A 25,329-nucleotide genomic window follows, 5' to 3' on the forward strand; every position below is an offset into this window, starting at 1 on the left:
AACTTCGAAGACAAAGGTGATGGCATTTAAAGGGAGAGATCCAATAAGAAGGAAGATCATGCATTGACAATAATATTATTGAACAAGTTAATACTGTCAAATACCTAGGATACCATCAAGACAGGCATCAAGATGGGAGATACACAAACAAAAACATTAACTAGAGGTTTTATTGATTCTTTCACGGCTTCTATTGGAACATGCAGCAGCATGGAAAGCAAGGTGTCGGGAATATTTAGCCCTGCTGTTTTTTTTTTTGTCACACCCTTGCCTGACCTATCCTAACCTATGGCTCTGAGGCATGGAGAATAAGCAAAGGGAATAGGAGGAGGTTGCATAGAAATGCACTTCATGCATAGAACCGCAGGCTATACCAGACTTGACATGAAAGGAAATCAAGACATCCTGTCAGAAATGGAGACAAAAAAAAAAAAAAAAAAAAAAAACTTCAGTACTGAATTTTAACGACTCATACAGAAACAGATAATGGAGGATTGATGTTATCTGAAAGAAATTCTAAACTGCAAACCCCAGGGAAGAAGAAGAGACAGAAGCAAAGATGGTGAGAGACTGTAACAGGCCACAAGGACTAAGAAGAAGAACGATACACTTAAATAGAAGGGGTGAAAGAATATTTGCTGATGTCTTCAAGACGGTGTTAGGTGGGTCAGAAAACTGACAGCTGGAGGGGATGGGAGATACACAGACAAAAACATTAATAAAAATAATAAGAGGAGTTTACCTCAATATAGTGCGTAGAACACTTCCGTATGATACCCTCCAGAAATTAAAACGGAAAAAAACGAAAAAAATCATACGGAAGTGTTCTACGCACTATATTGAGGTAAACTCCTCTTATTATTTTTACTAATATTATTATCAACACAGAACATATTGAGTAGTACAGCTCTGATTCATACAGACAAAAACATTAACTAGAGGTGCAGGCATTAACTAGAGGTTTTATTGATTCTTTCACTGCTTCTATTGGAACATGCAGCAGTATGGAAAGCAAGGTGTCAGGAATATTTAGCCCTCCTGTTTTTTTTTTTTTTTTTTTTGTCACTCATCATGAAACAAGTTAATACATGTGCTGGGTTAAGGTAACTAAGGGTAAGAACGGGTTGCGTGCACACTTACAAGTACTCTAATGCTATGAGCACAGTAAATAAATTTCATAAATTTCAAGGACTCATTAAGCAGTGATTATTAAAGCAGATATTGAAGGGATATCGAAGACATGTTGTCACTCAGATATCTGATATTCAAAATTTGAATATGGGAAGTACGATATGTAGAGAAAAGAAAGACAGGACAGAAGAGGAAGTTAGTTATGAAGCATAGTTATGAAGCATATTAAATCAAAGGCAATGCATCCAATTGATATGAGTGATTAGTGCAATGTTGAGTCAGGTTGGTGTGAACAGAGATAATGAAAATGAGAGTACTATACGTACACTCACGAAAAGAGCATGGTGACATTGTCAATCAAAAATAGAAAGACAGAAAAAAAAAAGTCAGAACGGCCCTCAAGAAATGTGGCTTTCCTGAAGACAAGCTAAATTAGGACTGGAAGTTGCTTTTAATCAAGAAACGTGTAAATGTCACTTTTTCTCCATCACACAATCCTATGTCTGACTTGACCATACTTCTGGTATGGCTCACATTCCTTTCCACCCAGGAGTATCTCAAAGTATTACTAAGATTTTGCTCAGTTATAATATTAACATTGTGCAAGTTCCTAGAAAGAAACTACAAAATGTTTAAATCATATTTTGTAGTTTCTTACAACATGAAAAAACCCCTATACCAGCTACGCAAAGAAGTAGGCTGGTTTACAATACATAATTTTGTGATGACTGTAATGAGAGCTATATGGGTGAAGCTGTCTGTCATCTGGAGAACTGCTTGAAACACTAAGTTACATCCAATGGCAATGCTGATTTTAACTAATCAGCAATATCCATGCACTACTGACAGGAGGGATCTGATTTTCTGCCAAATGATATCAAATTATTGAGAGTGCACAAAATTTCAAGATCCACCACTGCTTGGAATCAGCCCATATAGGCAGTACTAGAATAGGGCATGGCCCCACTTTGAACCGAAATGATGGTATACAAATACAGTCGGTCCTCGTATAACACGATAGTTGCGTTCCTAGAAATCCTCGTGCAATGCAAAATCGTGCAATATAAACAACAGGCCCTATGGAAAATATAGGGTTAGGTGCCGACCACCAAAGATTGGACACACATTTTTAACCAAAACATTACCAAACACAATAAATAATCGTAATAAAACAGTTACAGTTGAAAAATGTAAAATTAATAATTTAATCATTTGAATTTAGATCCTTACCTTAAAAGTAAATGAAGACAGCTTGAGGGAAAGGGCTTGAGAAAGGGTTGAAGCAGCGTAATTATGTGGAAAGTGGCGGCAGGTTGTCATCATTATCGGAATTGGGAGGTGGAGGAGATGCCGATGAAGACTTTGGACGAAATGTGGTCACACCAGAACTAGAGGGCTGCGGCTCATTTTCTGTCTCTTTCTTGGGTGTTTTCATAAAAAAGACATCTAGTTTCTGTTGTTTCGCAGTCTTCCTCCTTTCACAAAGCAGCTGCTTATATGGCTCCAAAGCAGACCGAATTGAATAAAGTGCTCTTCTGCTTCTTTCTGCATTATAATCGTTATCTTCTAGCCATTGCATACTTTTCTCAAATGAATTTAAAACTGAAGATAACTCTGAAGTACAAAGCGGTTTTATGGTGGTGTTCAGGCATTCAACTTCGTCGTCTTTCTCATCTTCCACCTGCCCTCCAACAACAAGTTGTTGCAGTTCTTCAGTTGAAAGTTCTTCTTCATGAGACTGAAGCAACTCTTCTAAATCATCTTCCTCCAATTCCTCAAAGCCAACCTGCTTTGTGAGAGCAACACAATGTGCTTTTAATTTAGGAAGCTCATTTACAGGATCAAAGCCTTTAAAATCACGAATAAAATCTGGTAAAAGTGGCCGCCAAACACCATGTAAGCATTCTTTTGTCACTTCGTTCCAAGCCTCCACAATTATGTAAATTGCATTCTTAATGTTGAATCGCTTCCAGAAGTCTTTAACTGTTGGTGCATTTTCGCCCTCTGTTTCTGCTATCAGCATCTTAAATGTCCGTCTTGTGTAATAGTGCTTAAAAACAGCAATTACTCCTTGGTCAAGTGGCTGGATAAGAGATGTTGTGTTAGATGGTAAAAACAGGATTTTGATGTTTGGTGACAGTTCAGCAAGGGTTAGAGGGTGACTTGGTGCATTGTCCAAAATAATTAAAATCTTAAAATTCAAATTTTTCTTTTTGCAGTAGCTTCGAAACACATCCTCAAACACATGTAGTAGAAGTTCAGTGAAGATCTGCCCTGTCATCCATCCTCTTCTGCTGTTGCTAAAGTAAACACCCAGGGTAGTCCTTGTGATCCCTTTTAACGCTCATGGATTAGCTGCATGATAAACAATAACGGGCTTCAGTTTCAAGTCGCCACTAGCATTTGCTCCTAACATAACGGTAAACCTATCCTTAGCAGCCTTGAAGCCTGGAGCTCGTGCTTCCTCTCTTGAGATATATGTTCGTGATGGCATTTTTTTCCAATACAGTCCAGTTTCATCAAAGTTGAAAATTTGGTCCAGTGTATAGCCCTCTTCCTCAATTAGTTTTTTCAGTATCGGCGGAAATGCCTTTGCTGCTGCTTCATCTGCACTCGCAGCTTCACCTGATAATTTCACATTATGGAAAGCGTGACGTTTCCTGAAATTGTTGAACCAGCCACTACTGGCAGTAAAGGGAGGTACTTCTTGAGGGTTTTCAGCTTTATTTCTGAGGTCTTCAAATATTGCCAATGCCTTTGCTTTTATCGTAAGCAAACTTGTTCCTGATCTGTTCTTTGTTTGATCTTCTATCCAAACAGATAAAAGACGTTCCATCTCTTCCAGTTCTTTGTGTCTTGATCTAACTGATTTTGTTACACTTTGTGTTGTTCCTGCTATGAAAGTTGCTTTTATTTTTTCTGCATTCTTTCTAATTGTTCTCAGCGTTCCCTCATTTAGGCCTGTAGCAAGCACAATATCGCATGTTCTTTCATTCCAGTCAAAGCGTTTCACAATTTCATATTTTTCTTTATTGATATTGCTTTTCTTTTTCTCTCTGAAGTATTTTCACCAGAATGCTTCCTTTTCACACTTTTTTCAAGTATTTTACTCATTTTTTTGAGAATAGAGCACAATTATAAAATGAACAAAAATGAGGAGGCAAGCTTCATATACATAAACGCACAGCAAACAAGTAGCAACTGAATAAACGATGCAACGTCCGTGTACAAACTGAATAAATGCAGTAAAGGCGTAAACACACTATTCTCACATATAACATGCTTATGTTTTACTAAAGCACATTTCTGGAAGTCACTACCATAAAACAATAAAAACAATTTGCAGTTTCCTTTTATTGGTGGTTCCTGCTAGTGGAGTCGTTATAAACGGGTAGTAAAAGTCGATCTAATTACATTTGCAATAATACCGATACAGTAGCTGAAATTCTGTTGATTTTTACGTTATTATTTTAAATGTGTTTCCCCTTCCACGAAATCATAAAAACAAATTTTCAGAATCCTCTCTTCATTCCTATTGTGTTGTGTTCAGTTGTGGTGATTTCGCCGCGTTCGACTGTCATTTATTGTAAACACAAAGGCGAATCGTGCATAAGCGAATTACGTTCGTGTTATATGCGACATTGTTCCCTTATTTATAAATCGTGTATGATCGAATTCGTGTAATGCAAACACGTGTTATACGAGGACAGACTGTACATCCTATCTATGAACCTATAGGTCAGGGGTGGCCAGCTAGACGACCTTTGGGAGATGCAATAGTGGAAGGCATGTTGGAAAAAGCTATACAATAAAACGCATATGTACATCTCCATGAGCCGAAGGCTTTATCTGTCGTACGTAGCATCTCTATGATAAAATGCTTTAGATGTACGTATGGTTTGATTAGTTTTTACAGTGTAAGAATTAATTTGTGTGAATGTTATTAGTTTCTTTTTGAGTGAGAACCTTTAAAAGTTATTATGCTGTCTGTAAAAGATAAATATGAAGACGAGAATAGGGAATTTAAGGCAGAGTGGGAATAGGAGTTTGTTTCTGTGTAGAGAAACGGTAAACCAATGTCTTTTGTGCCAAGTAACATTTTCATAGTTCAAGGCCAGTAATCTTAAGCACCATTATGAAACGAATCACAGTTCTTTCACCCAACAATTTCCTGCTGGTTCCATGTGAATGTGAACTAAAATATTGTCTTTAAAAGAAAAATTTAATAGTCAACCAAGGTTATGTAAATGTTTATTAAAGAGGCCGATGTAACAACAGAGGCTGGATTTATTTTGGCCTTCAACATTGCTTGGGCAAAGTGCTCCTACATAGGAGAGTTCATTAAGAAAAATATTGCTAAAGTAATTTCAGTTTTAGACCCAGAAAATAGAAAACTGCACAAAATAATTGAACAAATCCCTGCGTCCACACACGCAATGGAAAGGCGAATTTCTGTAATCAGTGCTGATAGCATAAATAACTTGCAACACGATTTAAAGAATTGCTCAGCACTGAGCCTGGCCTCGGACGAATCAACAGACATTGAAGATATACCACAACTAGCCATATTTGTTCATTTTGTAACAAATAATCATGGTGTGAAAAAGAACTATTAAACTGATTGCTTTAACCCCTTCTTCATGGATTATCCCGAGATATCTTGTTTTTAGTTTTAAGAGTTATTTGGAACTACACTAAATATCTTGGGATACAATAATACCTTCACAAATTTACAATTTAAATGCATTTATCTGGCTAATTTTGTATTTGCCAGATAAATCCCGAGATTTCTCGGGATTTTCTTAAGACTGACAGCAGACGACTGGCTTTCATTTTACTTATATTTACTTATTATACAGCAATGTCAGAACAGTAGCATGCATTTCTATGTGCCACCAGTAAGCAAAATAAAATTTGCCATCCTAAATGCTGAATACTGATAAGCGTTAACCTATTAGAAAACAATATTGCAAAATATTTCGGCACCCTCTTGAACTGCAGCCCACATGCGACGCTTACCTCGCCTATCCACTTGCAGCGGCCATGTATCAGAATGTAGTTAGTTCATGATTATCGCTTGTGGCGGGAAGTTACTGCTTGTGCATTCCACTTGATTTTTTAAATTTATTTATATGAGTAGTGAAGAATGTTTTTCTGTTCCTTTCTTTTAGCTCAAGCACTAATTTACTAAAAAATCTGTATAATTCGCACACTTTTTTGGCATACATGAGATAACTGAGGACAGCCCAAATAGGTTAATTACCCCCATGTATTTTATACTAAAAAACACAAAAAACTATACAATGCGTATTCGCATGATGCATACTTTTAATCTGCAAAATAAAAAAAAGTCGATCTGTCATGGCACATTTTCAGGGGAAAAAAATGTTCCGGGAAGGGGTTAAAGAATATGACTCGAGTTCCAGACATAAAAGGAGCTCTTGATCTTGCGTTGGCAGCTTCTGTGCCAATTAAGAAGATAGTCAGTATTGCAACTGACAGTGCCCCAGCTATGAGGTGTCAATAAAGGATTTGTGAGACTTTTAACTGCTAATGCATTTTTTCTTGATTTTATCCCTGTTCATTGCATTATTCATAGGAACACCAAGCAGCTAAATATTTTAAATATGAAAATGTTATGGAGGTAGTTCTGAAAATTGTTAACTACATATGCTCAAACAGTTCAAAGCCTTCACGGAAAAAACAGACAACGATCAGCTTCCAGATGATGTATCGTGGTTCTGTTTGGTAAGGTGGCTATCGGTAAGCAATGTCCTAACAATGTTCTTTCACTTGCTGGAACCAATCAAACAACTTGTCAAAGAAAAGGGGAAATCTGTCAATTTGAGGATGTCCAGTGGTTAATAGACATGGCATTTTTCACAGATGTTGTTAAGCATTTACAATTAAATGTATCATTGTCATTAAATGTATCTCTGCAAGGACAAGGAAAACTTATTTCTGATCTAGCACAGAGTGGGTTCATCTTCCACAACAAACTGAAACTCTTCAAGGACCTCGTTTCTAAAACCTTCACTCATTTCAAGTGTTTGAGTAAAACTTTGCAAACTCAACCTGGATTTCAAATAAATAACTAGAGATTATGCATACAAGTTACATGGACTGGCAGAAGAAATTATTGATAGATTTCGTGATTTAAGAGCACTTAAACCATCATTCTGCATTTTTGGAAAATCCTTGTCTTCTTGATATTATGAAGAATGGATGTCACATCTCGCTGCCAATTTCTGGGGATACTGCAGCTCTAGAGTTGAAGCAAATGGAGCTCCAAGAGGATGAAGGATCGAAACAACTAAAAGGAAGTGGCTGCTCGACTATTGAATTTTGGAAGCAGGTTCTGGAACAAAATATTCTAAAACAAAGAGTGTGTGCAGAGATTAATCTCTATTTTCAGTACGACATATTCTTGTGAGCCTTTGTATTCAACACAAATTTATTAAAAATAAGTATTAGTCTGTTTTGACTGATGAGCATTTAAATGAGCTTGTAAGTACTGCCCTAACAAGTTATCAACCAAACTTTCAGCAGCTAACTACTAAGATGGACAACACCTGTAAAGCATTGACAAGCAAACCTAATATGTAAATATCTTCTGTGAAGCACTGTCTATCAGAATTAGTATTTTGAGAAATTTGTTTATTTTTTTTATGTTTTTGAAAAAAAAACTTTGTAACAAGAAATATGCTTACTTAAAAAATAAAGTTATTATTTTTAAACTTTAATCAGTGTTATATATAAAATTTTGATATAAATAAAAATCAAAATATATCCGCATGAGAGCCACACCACAAGCCTGAGCAAGCCGTATGCAGCTTGTGAGCCATGCTATGGCCACTCCTGCTATAGGTGCTACATAAGTTGGAAGAGCATTGCCCCCAGTCTTCAGTTTCCCAGTCCTTCCCACCACCTCTTCATCTTCTTTTGAATGGTTCACAAGTGACTATAGTGACTAATTTTAGGCCAGTCAGAATTGTTCTCCCCCCCCCATGCATTTATACTTACTGGCTGTGTTTTATATTTTATTACATAAAAAAAAAAGTTATAGCAATATTTTAGAGTACATTTGAATCAAAGTTATTGTATTTTAATTTTATATTTCTAACAATAAATAATTATTGTTGAAAGTTGGTTGGAGCAGTCAAGAATTATTCATATATTGTAGGCCTCGGTATTGCCAAATAATTTATACACAGTACTTTTCATGTATTTTTCCAGGAGTCCCATCAGTTTATCTGACATCCATTTAGGCCTTAAGTCTTGAACAGTATTATGAAAAGCCTTGTAGCTTCTATAATTACTTCAGTAACTGCTTCCCATTTAGAATTTGCTGTTTGTAACATCATTAGATGGTCCAACTGCATAGAATTTATAAACTGTTTGGGACCAGTGCAGTACTGGATTAGGGCACAGGATAGAAGGGCTCTTGTCTGGGGCACAAAATTTTTACAAATCATGAAAAAATATATATATATATTTATCCTTACTAAAGGGGGCGCCGAAAAACCTTTCTGCCCAGGGTGCAAAAATACCTTGGTCCGGCACTGGACCAATGCAGTCACCTTTAAGAAAGCGAAAACCCTTCCCCTTACCCATTATGGTAATTACATCTAAAAATTGCTAATGCTTCAAAGAGACTTCTTTGGAAGACCTTTATAAGAGGCATTATGGTCCTAATTGGTATGATTTAATACACTGGATATGATATATAAAATCATTATAGTGCAGGATAGACTAAGGCTTTGGAAAGCCAAGATAAATAACTATTACAGGCTAGAGTAACAACCCAGTTACAAGAAATAGTGCATATAAAGTGAGTGACAAATCAAAATCAATTTCTTTTTAATGAGACTAAGTATATTTAACTTCTGCACACAATTTTATTCTGGTCCAATTTATAAATAAAGTTTCTGAATATAATGTCATTGAGTGCAATTACAGAAACCTTGCATTCCTGTTTGCCTAGCATTTGGTGTTTGTTTCCAAAAATGCTTTTATTATGAGTCAGCTGCAGTTATCCTAACTGGTATAAATTACAGATAATTATTCTTAAGTGGAATTATGAAGACATGCTTTAGGAATATCCTTTTAATGTTTTTTTATTGAAATATAAGAAAAGAATGTAATTTTTTTTTACAAAATTATACTTACTATCCCGATAAGAAGGTAAAAGACAAAAGATTCGGAAGTCATTTACAGAATTCTCTTTTAATAATTCCTTTATAGAAATTGTATTTTGTAATGAACGCGACATTTTTACATCACTTATTTCACTATGGAGATGACCTGCAAAGAAATATTTTAAAAGATGATTGAATTATGAGAAAACTGATTACATATTTCAAATATAGTATGCTATAATACTATGCTGGGTGATTAGTTTAATGCAATAATATGTAGCTGATAAGACTAAGAAATGTTCAAGTTATATGACTAGAAAATATTATTTTCTAGTCATATAACTTGAATGAGAGAGAGAGAGAGAGAGAGAGAGAGAGAGAGAGAGAGAGAGAGAGAGAGAGAGAGAGAGAGAGAGAGAGAATTTATCCCCCAAAACACAATAAAAATTACAATATTTTAACAAAATTTTGTGCCATTGTTGATATGTTTCTGTGTTTAATTATGATATTAGTAACATCTATAACAGAAATTTATCCTAAAGAATTCATAAAAAAGAACCAATAACCCACATGACACTTTTTGATCTAGAAATTATATGAGAAGGTGCAAAGGATGTGTGTGTAGTTTGCATACACACACACACACACACACGTGTACACACACACACGCCCTTAACATGCATAAGGTGACATTGTACCCAACCAATAGATTTTGAAAGAGGTCAGACCATTGGCTTTTCATAATCTGGATGGTCAGTATGACAAATTGCCATAAGGTTTTAATCAGTATTGTGTTCTTACTGCATGATTGTTCATGTCTAATGCTTTGTGCAAATAAATATTATGCTTATGCTAAATATTATGTTAAATAAATATTATGCTTATCATCCTTGTTCATTTTACTTATGCCTCTCAGAGGCTTAAACACCTCAATCAAGTCTCCTCTAAGGTACCTAGTTTCCAAGCTCTGCAACCCACATATTCGAAGGCTTTCCTCATATGGACACCCTTCTGCCGATCTCACCAGGCGAATTACCCATCTTTGGAGCCTTTCAACAAGCAAAATGTCTTTCTTTAGGTGCGGTCTCCATATTGAACAGCCTTCCAAATGTGGTCTAACAACAGCCTTATATAATGGGATTATGATGTCCTTATCTCTACTAGCAATTGTTCAATAAATCATCAATAGGACACCATGGGCCTTTCCTTGCAACTTGTCTACAATGCTCAGAGAATTTCATATCTGACTATACCATAACACCCAAGTCTCTTTCCTCCACTACTGCCTTTAGTTCAACTCCAAGTGTATAAGTTATTTTGGGATTATGTTCTCCAGGTGTAATACCTTACACTTTGCTTGATTAAAGCAAAGCTACCATTTTTCTGCCGATCCCTGAAGTCTATCTAGGTCATTCTGATGAAGGTCACCCTGCTTGGCAGTGATCATTAACTACTCTACCAATCTTTACAACATCTACAAATTTAGATATCACGTCCTCTATCCCTTCATCGATGTCATTTATAAAAATCAAAAACAACAGTGGTCCTAATACTGATCCCACTTCTTACATCAACCCAATATGAGGAATAACCATTTATCACAACCCTCTGGCTCCTCCCCCTGAAGCCATTCAGCTATCCATCTAAGGATTTTCTCTGCGATCCAAACCTGTTCCAGCTGATAAAGTAACTGCTCAAATAGGACTGAGTGAAATGCTTTACTGCAATCCAAATAAACAATGTCGAAATTATACCCTAAATTCTCTTGGTCAAAATAGCTAACCAGATTAGTTAAACATAATTTTCCCTTTACAAAACCATGCTGAGTATCCTTCAGAATTCCATTTCTATCTAAATGATCCTGAATTCCACCCTTGACCACGATTTTCCCTACTACTGAAATTAGACTGATCGGCTGATAATTTCCCACTTCACTCTTAGAACTGCTCTTATGTATTGGAGAAACCTTGTCACTTTTCCAATCCAACGGAATCACTCCCGAGTCCAGTGACGCTCTCATAGTTAGCCTCAACGGTTCAATGCACTCAATTGCTGCCTCCCTTTAGGTTATAGAGTATATGCCATCAACCCCAGGAGCCTTACTGGCTCAAAAGTTTTTTCATTAAATAGACATGTGAAACTTCGACATCATTAATTACAATTTTTTTCCAACTTCACTCCCGTAATTTCTCATTGACACAAGGAGATTTTCTTCTGTAAATATTGATGCAAAGTAACTGTTGAGTTCATCTGCAACCTTCAGCTGGGGTATCTAATACTATCCCACGTCCATTACGTAAGGGTCCGATCTAATTTGTTCTTCTCTTATTCCTTAACCAAATCCACTCTTTGCTCTCTTTGCCAGAAATTTCTCATAATCTGCTTTTGCCAGCCAAACTTTTTCTGTGGCACTATTATAGATCAATTTGTAGCTGTTATAGGCTTCAGTACTTTTTATTGCTCTGTAACCATACCATGCTGTCTTTTTTCTGCTCAAGTAATCGGCAACTTCCTTATTCATCCAGCTTGGAATCTTCCTCGTGGAGTATTTTTTTAATGGTATACTAGGAAGCTCTGCTCCCTGTTCGCTTTGTTTGCAAATCCCCAGCCAATATCAAAAAAAAAAAAAAAAAAAGCCTTAACCTGCTCGACATCATTACTGAAGCTGTTTCGGAAAGTTTCCTTCACATGATCGACTGATTTGCTTAGACCTGCTGCTCAAGCAGCTTCTTGAAAAGTCTTGTACACTTCTCCTTTCACAGTTCTCATGTCTCTGAAACACCTTAGACATTTCACCTCGCATAACAATAATTTCAAATGAAACATCTCAACATCTCGCAGTGAGATACTATTCAACAGAGTGAACACCTTACACATTTTTACGTCATAGACTTGCACCTTCACGATGGTGGGACTGTTAGTAATTCTGGGTATAACCTCCATGCACAAGTACATAGTAGGTGACCACCCACACCACCCCCCTTCTATATTACCAGGCAGTACTAGGTGGTAGATGACTCTCATCAACCGGTGAAATACCACCACTTTGCTTATTGGAGGCTTGAAGTAGGGGAACCCATGTTTAGTCTCTACAGCTAAGTTCCGGTCAACCATCCCTATCTCTTCCATCATGCAGTACGATTGATGACTTTTAAGGTTATGATGAACGTCGTAGCAAGATCCAACATTCCTTACATTTCGAGGGTACAGCTCTAAAACGGTGTTCACAGGCCGGCCGCTAGTTAGTACACTGGACCGAACCTATTGGTAACTCTCTAGGAGGCTTCTGGATCAGCTAGTGTACAATCTTGCTACTTCTACTCTGCCAGATAGTTTGTTTGTTTGTTTGTTATCTGGTTTTTAGGAGCATTTGCAACTAAGGCCATATTGCTCCGGGGATATGCGTTGGTCAAATTTGTTCATATACAAGGGAAAGCTTCTCTGGCCTTTCTGCATCCTCCGTATTTGGTGGGCTGCCAAATAGTGACTGGAGGGAGTCCGAGTAGTGTGTATGCATTAGCATTAGCATTAGTAGAGGCATTTGATGCAAGAAAGCAAGCTTATGCAGCATCAGCCAAAAAAAAAAATTAATAAATAAATAAAAAATAACCACTTCCACTTCACTCCCCTCTGTTCATTCGAAATACCTGTCCAGCTGAGCCTTAAATTTATTTAGGCTATCAACTTCCACGACAAGGGATGGAAGTCTGTTCCACCAACCAACCACCCGCTGGCTAAAGGCAAATTTCCTCATGTCTATCCTACATCTGCCTTTCCTCAATTTGAATTTATGCCCTCTCAGGTGATTATTCTGAGCAAGAGGAAGAATCTCATCAGCATTGAGCATGCTCAAACAATTCAAGGCTTTATACACCTCTATCAGATCACCTCACTGGTGCCTAGTCTCCAGACACTGTAATTTGCAAAGCTTAAGCCTTTCTTCGTAAGAGCACCACTTTGTTCCATTCACCAATCTTGTTGCCCTTCTCTGTACTCGTTCCAGCATCTCTACATCCTTCTTGAAATGAGGCCTCCAGACCTGTATACAGTACTCTAGGTGTGGCCTGACCATTGCCTTATACAAGGGAATAATCACCTCCTTACCCTACTAGAAAAATTCCTATATATCATCAACAATACACCATGAGCTACTCTTGCAACCCGTCTGCACTGCTCAGAAAACTTCATATCTGCCTGCACAATTACCCCCAGGTCCATTTCATTCTCTACCACTGTCAGTGTAGTACCACAGAGTTGATACGTTGCTCTGGGGTTGCTGTTTCCCATATGTACTACTTTACATTTGTCAAGGTTAAACTTCATTTGCCACCTCTCAGCACATCTGCTCAACCTTTCCAGATCCTGTTGCAGTAGCATGGTGTCAGCAGTGTCCTTGACAACCCTGCCAATCTTCGTATCGTCTGAAAACTTGGACATTAAGCTTGATATACCATCAACAATATCATTTATAAATACAGAAAACAATAATGGACCCAATACTGAACCCTGAGGGACTCCACTAATAACATTAGTCCACGATGAGCAGTGTCCATTGATTACCACTCTCTGTCTTCTCCCCTTCAACTACCCCTTTATCCATAGCAGCAATTTGCCTCCAATGGCACACTGCTCCAATTTGTGCAGCAGTCTTCCATGTGCAACAGTATCAAAAGCCTTTCTAAGATCCAAGTCTGCATCATAGTATCCAATCAAATTGGTCAGGCAAGACTTCCCCTTAACAAACACATGCTGTGTCTGAGCTATAACTGAAGTCTTGTCTAGATGATCCTGCAGTGCTTCTTTCACCAGTGCCTCCATTCATTTTCCGGGAACAGAAGATAAACTAACAGGTCTATAATTACTTGTGTCGCCCTTTGATCCTCCTTTGTGAATTAGGGTCACATTTGCACATCTCCACTCCATGAGTACTTCCCCTGAGTCCATGGAAGCTCTCATAATTATGGCTAAGGGTTTGCTTACTTCCTTTGCTGCCTCCTTTAATATAACTTTAGCCAGCGAGTGGTTGGTTGGTGGAACAGACTTCCATCCCTTGTCGTGGAAGTTGATAGCCTAAATAAGTTTAAGGTTCAGCTGGAGAGGTATTTTGAACGAACAGAGGGGTGAAGTGGAAGTGGAAGTGGGTTTTTTTTTTTTTTTTTTTTTTTTTTGGCTGATGCTGCATAAGCTTGCTTTCTTGCATCAAATGCCTCTACTAATGCTAACTGGATAGATCCCATCCACCCCAGGTGCCTTTCTTGTATTTATCTTCAACAATTTCTCCTCCGCTTTACTCTCAGTTATTACAAGATCCTCTAGCTTACTGCCAGAGTTGAATACACCTCTGACATTCCCCTCACTGAATAACTCCTCATGTGTGAATGTCGATGCAAAATATTCATTTAGTTTGTTAGCTACCTGAGCAGGATCATCAACAATTGACCCATCGATATCAAGTGGACCAATCTGATTCATCCCCTTTCTTCTAGAGTTTACATAAGTAAAGAACTCTTTGCTGTTTTTCTTTGCATCCCTTGCCAAAGATTTCTCCTAATCTGCCTTCGCCTGCCTAACCTCCTTTATAACTTGGTTACAGATCAACTTGTATCTATCATAGGCTTTTGTGTCATGTGTTAATTTGTATGTATCCCATGCATGTTTCTTCTCTGCCATATGCCTCATCAGTTCATCTGACATCCACTTAAGCCTAAACCTTGAACAATATTTCTTAGTTGGTATGTAAAGCCTAGTAGCTTCCAAGATAAGTTCTTTGAATGCTTCCATTTTGAATTTGCTGTTGGTAACATCATGAGTTGGTCCCACTGTAGAGAATTTAAATACTGTCTCAGTCCATCGTAGTCACCTTTACGAAAGCAATAACCCTTCCCTTTACCCCTATTGGTAGTTACCTCTTTGAGTAAATCCCACTTCAGCACACTGTGATCACTGCCACCTAGTGGTTCATTTACCTGCAGATTCTTAATGCATGAAGAATCACTATTGATAATCAAATCAAGAGTATTATTCCCTCTAGTTGTCTCCCGAACATGCTGATGTAGAAAACAATCATCCAATAAATCCACAAAAGCCTTCCTAGTGTGTGAGTGACCAGCCCCCAAATTCCAGTCAATATCTGGGAAATTAAAATCCTCCATTATAAGACTCTCTGATTTACTGGCCCAATTTCCCTGTACAATTTCTTATTATACTCATCAAAGTCATTAGGCCTATAGCACACTCCTACTCTCAATTTTGATCTCCCAATGTTTATGTCACACCAAACTGACTCGACACTGCACTGTCCAGCGATGTCGACTGGCTTCACTTCCTTGGATTTTATGTGTTTCTTAACTAATAGCATAACCCCTCCTCCCTTCCTATCCTGTCTATCCCTTCTGTAGACATTGTACTCCCCAAATTCCAGTTCTGCATTCTTTATATCTGTGTGACACCATGTCTCTGATATCCCCACAATATCTGCCTTTGATGTTTTGAGCAATACCTCAAATTCATCAAATTTATTTACGAAACTCCTAGCATTGGTGTACACGCAAGTATACATGCATGTATGCTTACGTGAATACTTATTAGCATTAGCATTAGCATTAGTAGAGGCATTTGATGCAAGAAAGCAAGCTTATGCAGCATCAGCCAAAAAAAAAAAAAAAAAAGTAACATAAATAAATAAAAATAACCACTTCCACTTCACCCCTCTGTTCGTTCGAAATACCTGTCCAGCTGAGCCTTAAACTTATTTAGGCTATCAACTTCCACGACAAGGGATGGAAGTCTGTTCCACCCACCAACCACCCGCTGGCTAAGGGCAAATTTCCGCACATCTATCCTACATCTGTCTTTCCTCAATTTGAATTTATGCCCTCTCAGGTGATTTTTCTGAGCTAGAGGAAGAATCCCATCAGCATTGAGCATGCTCAAACCATTCAAGGCTTTGTACACCTCTATCAGATCACCCCGCTGGTGCCTAGTTTCCAGACACTGTAATTTGCAAAACTTAAGCCTTTCTTCGTAAGAGAACCCCTTTGTCCCATTCACCAATCTAGTTGCCCTTCTCTGTACTCGTTCCAGCAGCTCTACATCCTTCCTGAAATGAGGCCTCCAGGCCTGTATACAGTACTCTAGGTGTGGCCTGACCATTGCCTTATACAAGGGAATAATCACCTCCTTATCCCTGCTAGAAAAATTCCTATATATCATTGACAATACACCATGAGCTACTCTTGCAGCTCGTCTGCACTGCTCAGAGAACTTCATATCTGCCTGCACCACCACCCCCAGGTCCCTTTCATTCTCTACCACTGTCAGTGTAGTACCACAGAGTTGATACGTTGCTCTGGGGTTGCTGTTTCCCATATGTAGTACTTTACATTTGTCAATGTTAAACTTCATTTGCCACCTCGAAGCCCATCTGCTCAACCTTTCCAAATCCTGTTGCAGCAGCATAGTGTCAGTAGTGTCCTTGACAACCCTGCCAACCTTCGTATCGTCTGCAAACTTGGACATTAAGCCTGATATACCATCATCAATATCATTTATAAATACAGAAAACAATAAAGGCCCCAATACTGAACCCTGAGGGACTCCACTAATAACATTAGTCCACGATGAGCAGTGTCCATTGATTACCACTCTCTGTCTTCTCCCCCTCAACCACCCCTTTATCCATAGCAGCAACTTGCCTCCAATGCCACACTGCTCCAATTTGTGCAGCAGTCTTCCATGTGCAACAGTATCAAAAGCCTTTCTAAGATCCAAGTATATAATATCAAAGTTATTCCCTGCATCCAGTTCTTTTGTGACTGCATCATAGTATCCAATCAAATTGGTCAGGCAAGACTTCCCCTTAACAAAACCATGCTGTGTCCTAGCTATAACTGAAGTCTTGTCTAGATGATCCTGCAGTGCTTCTTTCACCAGTGCCTCCATTAATTTTCCGGGAACAGAAGTTAAACTCACAGGTCTATAATTACTTGTGTCAGCCTTTGATCCCCCTTTGTGAATTGGGGTCACATTTGCACATCTCCAGTCAATGGGTACCTCCCCTGAGTCCAAGGAAGCTCTCATAATTATGGCTAAGGGTTTGCTTACCTCCTTTGCTGCCTCCTTTAATATAACTGGATAGATCCCATCCACCCCAGGTGCCTTTCTTGTGTTTATCTTCAACAATTTCTCCTCCACTTTGCTCTCAGTTATTACAAGATTCTCTAGCTTACTGCTAGAGTTGAATACACCTCTGGCATTCCCCTCGCTGAATAACTCCTCATGTGTGAATGTCGATGCAAAATATTCATTTAGTTTGTTAGCTACCCGAGCAGGGTCATCAACAGTTGACCCATCGATCTCAAGTGGACCAATCTGATTCATCCCCTTCCTTCTAGAGTTTACATAAGTAAAGAACTCTTTGCTGTTTTTCTTCGCATCCCTTGCCAAGGATCTCTCGTAATCTGCCTTCGCCTGCCTAACCTCCTTTGTAACTTGGTTACAGATCAACTTGTATCTATCATAGGCATCCGTGTCACGTGTTAATTTGTATGTATCCCATGCATTTTTCTTCTCTGCCATATGCCTCATTAGTTCATCTGACAACCATTTAGGCCTAAACCTTGAACAATATTTCTTAGTTGGTATGTAAAGCCTAGTAGCTTCCACGATAAGTTCTTTGAATGCTTCCCATTTTGAATTTGCTGTTGGCAATATCATCAGTTGATCCCACTGTATAGAATTTAAATACTGTCTCAGTCCATTGTAGTCGCCTTTACGAAAGCAATACCCCTTCCCTTTACCCCTAATGGTAGTTACCTCTTTGAGTAACTCCCACTTCAGCACACTGTGATCACTGCCACCAAGTGGTTCATTTATCTGCAGATTCTTAATGCATGAAGAATCACTACTGATAATCAAATCAAGAGTATTACTCCCTCTAGTTGCCTCCCGAACATGCTGATGTAGAAAACAATCATCCAATAAATCCACAAAAGCCTTGCTACTGTGTGAGTGACCAGCCCCCAAATTCCAGTCAATATCTGGGAAATTAAAATCCCCCATTATAAGACTCTCTGATTTACTGGCCCACTCTATTTCTCCGAACAGTTTCTTATTATGCTCATCAGAATCATTAGGCCTATAGCACACTCCTACTCTCAATTTTGATCTCCCAATGCTTATGTCACACCAAACTGACTCGACACTGCACTGTCCAGCGATGTCGACTGGCTTCACTTCCTTGGATTTTATGTGTTTCTTAATTAATAGCATAACCCCTCCTCCCTTCCTATCCTGTCTATCCTTTCTGTAGACATTGTACTCCCCAAATTCCAGTTCTGCATTTCTTATATCTGTGTGACACCACGTCTCTGAAATCCCCACAATATCTGCCTTTGATGTTTTGAGCAATACCTCAAATTCATAAAATTTATTTACTAAACTCCTAGCATTGGTGTACACACAAGTATACATGCACCTGTTCTTTTTCTTAGCTACCCTAACACAACCCATGTGTTTACTTGTACCCCAATGATTCCCAGCAGTCTCTGAAATATCCTGCATCTTATTTTCCAGGCTGCGGCTCATTCCAATAGAAGCAGTGCAAGAATCACTTTCACCCCTGCCAGTGGCTACTGTTAATCTATTAGTCCTTGTATCCCCCCCAATCTAGCAGTTTTCCGACCCACCTAACATTGCCTCGATAGCATCAGCAAACATTCTTGCACCCTTTCTATTTAAGTGTATCCCATCCCTGTAGAAGCAGTCTCTCCTGTTAACAAGTACAGACCAGGCTGAAAAAAATTCTACCCCTTGAGCCCTGCACAATCTTTCCAGGGCCGAATTGATTGACAGGGCTCTCATCATATACTCCCTCCTATCGTGTCTGGGCAGAATTGCAGACACTTTCAATTTCAACCCTAATTCACGGCTTTTTTTCATCAGTGACCTGTACTTGTCAAGTAATTCCGCCGGTCTCCTACTCTTAATGTCATTAGTGCCAACGTGTACAACTATATCACCTTTTGTGCCCTTAAAATCACCTTTTGTGCCCTTATGCTATATCACCTTTTGTGCCCTTATGCTAGCTAGTACACCGGACCGAACCTATTGGTAACTCTCTAGGAGGCTTCCGGATCAGCTAGTGTATAATCTTGCTACCTCTACTCTGCCAGATAGTTTGTTTGTTTGTTTGTTATCTGGAAAGGATCACCTTTCCAGATAACTCAACCTTTCCAGGATCTGGAAAGGTTGAGCAGATGGGCTGAGAGGTGGCAAATGAAGTTTAACATTGACAAATGTAAAGTACTACACATGGGAAACAGCAACCCCAGAGCAACGTATCAACTCTGTGGTACTACACTGACAGTGGTAGAGAATGAAAGGGACTTGGGGGTGGTTGTGCAGGCAGATATGAAGTTCTCTGAGCAGTGCAGATGGGCTGCAAGAGTAGCTCATGGAGTATTGTCAATGATATACAGGAATTTTTCCAGCAGGGATAAGGAGGTGATTATTCCATTGTATAAGGCGATGGTCAGGCCACACCTAGAGTACTGTATACAGGTCTGGAGGCCTCATTTCAAGAAGGATGTAGAGCTGCTGGAACAAGTACAGAGAAGGGCAACAAGATTAGTGAATGGAACAAAGGGTGCTCTAACGAAGAAAGGCTTAAGTTGCCTCATTTCAAGAAGGATGTAGAGCTGCTGGAACGAGTACAGAGAAGGGCAACAAGATTAGTGAATGGAACAAAGGGGTGCTCTAACGAAGAAAGGCTTAAGTTTTGCAAATTACAGTGTCTGGAGACTAGACACCAGCGAGGTGATCTGATAGAGGTGTATAAAGCCTTGAATGGTTTAAGCATGCTCAATGCTGATGGGATTCTTCCTCTAGGTCAGAAAAATCACCTGAGAGGGCATAAATTCAAATTGAGGAAAGACAGATGTAGGATAGACGTGCGGAAATTTGCGTTTAGCCAGCGGGTGATGGAACAGACTTCCATCCCTTGTGGTGGAGGTTGATAGCCTAAATAAGTTTAAGGCTCAGCTGGACAGGTATTTTGAACGAACAGAGGGGTGAAGTGGAAGTGGGTTTTTTTTTTTTTTTTGGCTGATGCTGCATAAGCTTGCTTTATTGCATCAAATGCCTCTACTAATGCTAATGCTAAAGATTGTAATAATTACAAGCCTGCCCTAATAATTAAAATCGTGAACAACGTTTGAAATTCCGGACGAACGGTAACCCTACTTGAAAATAATGGTTAAAACATCTATTCGAAATAATAAAATTGTTCTACATAGTTATCTGGTTTTTAGGAGCATTAGCAACTAAGGCCATATTGCTCCGGGGATATGCGATGGTCATTCTCTGACCTTTCCGCATCCTCCGTATTTGGTTGGCTGCCAAATAGTGATTGGAGGGAGTTCGAGTAATGTGTATGCGGGGAGCATTGTCGAGGCCACATTATGTCAAGGATCTGGGTATATTCTCACTACGTGTACGCCATATCAAAAAATTTCATTACTTCATACAGCATGCCCACCCACTTTTTCTTACTATTGAATACACCATGAATCGTCAAACTAATAGAGCAAGCTTATCTGCGAAAAGATCTAAACCCTAAACCTCCCAAACGCTTCCTAATTCATTTCCCAAATATACGTGGTCTCAATTCTAATCTCAACAATGTCCATTTCCACCTGCGGTCTGCCAAACCCCATGTACTTTTTCTAAGAGAATCTCAGTTATCGGTTGATTCAACTACTGCTCATCTCAGATGTCCAAATTATTCGGTGTATGATTCCTTTTGCTTCAAAGGTGGCACTTCTGCATATGTCCGTTCTGATATTCCCTGTCAGAGACTTGGCAATTTGGAATCTACTCTCTTTGATCTTCTCTGGCTTAAAATCTCTCTACCTCATTGTGTCAAATTCATCTGTTGTCTCTACCGTTCTCCCAACTCCACTAATCACTTGGAGCTCTTTGACTTCCTCTCTTTGGAACTTGACTTTCTCCAGTCCAACTTTCCTAACAGTGAGGTAATTTTCCTTGGTGATTTAAATGTTCACAAATCCAGCTGACTTCCGTTTTCTAGTTACACCAACCCAGCAGGTCGAGATGCGGAGGCTTTTGCAATTACTAATGACCTAGCACAGATTGTTCATTTATCTACAAGAATACCGGACAATCCTAATCATACAGCCAATACGCTTGATCTTTTTCTCACAAACAACCCTTCGAAGTACACGGTCGAAGTCTGAGGTCCTTTAGGCACTTCAGATCACAACTTGGTGATTGTCTCTTCTCCAATGGAACCTTCATCTCATGGTTATTCCCAACCTCGTGTTTCTTGGCATTACAAGAATGCAAAATGGAATGACTTGCGAGACTTCTTTTCTTCTTTTCCTTGGTCGGATTACTGTTTCAAAACTTCTGATGTCAACGTTTGCTCAGATCGTGTCTGTGAAATTATTCTTGCAGGAATGGAATCCTTAATCCCACACTCCACTTTAAAATCTCGTCCTTTATCTAAACCTTGGTTTTCCAATAAATGTGCTAAGGCTGTTCAAGAGAAGAATGTTGCATATTGTAATTGGCTTGTTTCTAATTCTTCAGTTTCATTTTCTGCCTAGAACAAATCTCGCAACAATTGTAAAGCAGTTATTAATCAGTCCAAACTAGAGTTTGAACAGGCTAAGAGTAGAAAACTTGCTTCTTGCCCTAATGGTAGCCAAGCATTCTGGTCTCTTGCCAAAGCTATTGGCCGCAACTTTTGCCCATCTCTTCTCCGACCTCTGTCCAAACCAGATGGTTCTGTTGCCACTTCAGCCAAGGATAAAGCTGACCTGCTAGCATCCTATTTTTCTTCCAGCTCATGTATTATTGATCTTGGTAAAACACCTCCCACCATTCCCAACACGCTCCATTCAATGCCTCCTGTGGTCTTCCATCAAAAGGATATCACAAGGATTTTGATGAATCTTGATGCTAAGAGAGCTCCAGGTCCTGATGGTATTTCTTCACTTGTACTCAAAACCTGTGCTCCTGAACTTACTCCTATTCTTTGCCGCTTTGTTTACTTTCTTATTCCAAAGGTGTTTTTCCTCCTGCTTGGAAATTTGCTCATATCCAGCCAGTTCCTAAAAAGGGTGACAAATCTCTCCCATCCAATTATGGTCCCATTGCAATTACTTCTACTCTTTCTAAAGTAATGGAGAAATCAATTAACCGTCAACTCTTAAACTACCTAGAAACCTTCTGTCTGATCAACGATCGCCAGTATGGATTCCGTCAGTGTCGATCCACTGGTGATATTCTGGTTTATGTTACCCATTTATGGACTAATTCAATGGAAAGGTTTGGTGAAACACAAGTAGTTGCTCTTGACATCTCAAAGGATTTTGATCGTGTTTGGCATAAAGGTCTTCTAAACAAGCTTCCATCTTATGGTTTGCCAACTGTTTTTAGTAATTGGTTATCTAGTTTTCTCTCTGATCGCTCACTGAGGGTGATGGTAGATGGCTCTCTGTCTTCTAACTTCTCCACTAATGCCAGTGTCCCCCAAGGTTCAGTTCTTTCCCCCACTCTTTTCCTCTTGTATATTAATGACCTTCTTCCATTGACTGGAAATCCTATCCATAGTTTTGCCAATGATAGCACATTGCATTCCACTTTCCATTTTGAGAAACCTTGTCCTGCTCAATTAGCTTCAACTTCTCGAAAATCTGCTACCATTTCCTTAAATGCCAATCTTCAGGTAATTCTCCAGTGGAGCAAAGACAACTTAGTTGATATCAACCCTTCTAAAACTCAGTCTTGTCTTATATCTAGCAAAAAGAATTCTTCTTCTCCTATGCTTATCTTTAGTGACACTCCGATTTCTAGTCAAAATGATATATCACTTTTGAGGATTACCCTGACTTCTAATCTCTCTTGGCACAAGCACATTACAAATATTGCTTCCTCTGCATCTAAAAAACTTGGTTTTCTCTTTCACTCTCGGCGTTACTTTTCTTCCAAACAGCTGCTCACTCTGTATAAATCGCAAATCCGCCCTGCCATGGAATATTGTTCCCACATCTGGGGTGGTGCCCCCAAAACTTCTCTCAGGCTTCTTGATTCCATTCAGAAGAGGGCAGTTAGGTTAATCAATGATTCATCTCTAACAGAGTCTCTCCACTCGCTTTCTCATAGATGTACTGTTTCTGCTGCATGCCTCTTCTACAGATACTTCCATGGGCACTGTTCTTCTGAATTGGCTTCTATAATTCCTGCTCTCTCTTTCAAAACAGTCCAAACACGTGCCGCCACCAGCCAACATCCATTTACTGTCCAACTTCAAACCCACAGAACCAATTTTTCATCTTCCTCATTTATTCATTCAACTGCCGTTTTCTGGAACAACCTTCCTTCATACGTATTTCCTGAAAATTACAATCTACAGAAGTTCAAGTCCAATGTCAACAAATATCTTCTTTCGTCTTCTCAACCTCCAACACAAGCACAGTACAAAGTAATATAGGTTCTAATACCTCTCCTGTTTGGGGTTCACATAAAAAAAAAAAGCCATTTATTTCCTATCTTGTCCCAAGTAAAATGTAGAGGTATGATGGAGTAAGTCAAATCTTCTACTCCCCTTCTATACATCTTGCGGTGAGATGCTATTCAACTGTGTGACCACTGTACACACATTTTTACACTGACTCCATTTATTTTCCGTTTTGTTCCCCCGTAAAATGTAGAGGTATGACAGAGTAAGTCAAATTTTCTGCACCCTCTGGTAATTATACTAATAAACTAACATTATAATGCACTGATCAAAATATAATCAGGAAATCACTTATGTAATTATTTACCTGCACATCTGTAATGATGTAATTGCCCTGCCCACTTGTACCACATCCCTCTTCTTCCATTGGCTCAAATAAATATCACCAGGAGGAAAACTTTTTAATGTATAGAGAGATAAGCATTCAAAGCTTCTGTGATTAATGTTTTAAAGGTATATCATAATTCAATTGTATTCACTCTCTGGGCGATATCTATCCAGTTAATAGAGGGATGTTGCACCTTAAGCCATCAATTTCCTTTCCTGAAATTATAACCCATTCCTTTGCCTTTAACTACTGCTACCTCTCTCTCTCTCTTCATCGTCCACCATAGAACTCCGTGATTGGTTCCTGACTGTCAGTCCTATTATGTCATCTGGTTCATGGGTGATGATGAGGTCTAGAATATTCTTTTCCCTAGTACTTTCTCTGACATGTTGATACAAATAACAATCATCTAGTTGAAAATTTTGTGCCCTATGTGGAGTTTCCTTCCCATTTGCTCCAATTAGTTAGAGGAAAATTAAAATCACCCACAATAAGACTTTTTTGTGAGAAATTTCAATGACAAACAGATTATTTATTTTTTATTTTATTATGTTTTTTTTATGAAAACAGGCAATCAGTGTGAAGAAAGGTTGTTCCTGAAAACAATAAGTAGATGGATAATAGAGGAAGAGAAAAAGTTGGTTTTGTAAGTTTGGAAGAGAGTAGAAGAAAAGTGCGAAGTTAGAAGAACAGTGCTAATGAAAGTATCTACAGAAAAGGTATGCAGCCAAAACATCTACAAGCCAGAGTGCAGAAAGACTTTGTAAGAGATAGGTCATTAATTAAGGATTGCCCTCTTTTTAATGGAGCTAGGAAGCTAAGCTTGAGAGAGGTTTTAGGTACACACACTATTCCAGATGCAGGAACAATATTCTCTGGTGGTTTGAAATTTGTATAGAATTATTGGATCTCTTATGCCAGGAGGGATTACAACTCAGGGTAATCCCTAACAGAGATATATGAAATCTGAGAGTCATTAAAGATGAACATTGGAAAACAGACTCTTTTTTGTGAGAAATAACAAGGATTTGAAATCCAAAACAATCCCCCTCCTCCTTGGTTTCAGTAATTTAAATAACTATTTGCAGCCATGACATGTTTGAATTAGGATATAATTTAGTTTTAAAACACTCATATTATTATTGCCCAGAAAAGAAATGTAACGTTCATAAACACCTACTACTGGATTT

At 38.7% G+C, this 25,329-nt stretch overlaps 1 protein-coding gene across 1 annotated transcript in view; it reads right to left on the bottom strand.

The window, feature by feature from the left end:
• LOC150085546 (putative cysteine--tRNA ligase, mitochondrial) overlaps positions 1-25,329 on the bottom strand; it is a 322,579-nt gene that overhangs the window by 110,231 nt on the left and 187,019 nt on the right. The window contains exon 7 of the mRNA XM_090373333.1: positions 9,301-9,435. Within this exon, the coding sequence (XP_090229459.1) occupies positions 9,301-9,435 (135 nt within the window). The remainder of the gene's footprint in view (positions 1-9,300; positions 9,436-25,329) is intronic.

Source organism: Mastigoproctus giganteus, chromosome 5 (genome assembly GCF_048544385.1).
Source record: "Mastigoproctus giganteus isolate SK-2022 chromosome 5, ASM4854438v1, whole genome shotgun sequence".
Lineage (NCBI taxonomy): Eukaryota > Metazoa > Arthropoda > Arachnida > Uropygi > Thelyphonidae > Mastigoproctus > Mastigoproctus giganteus.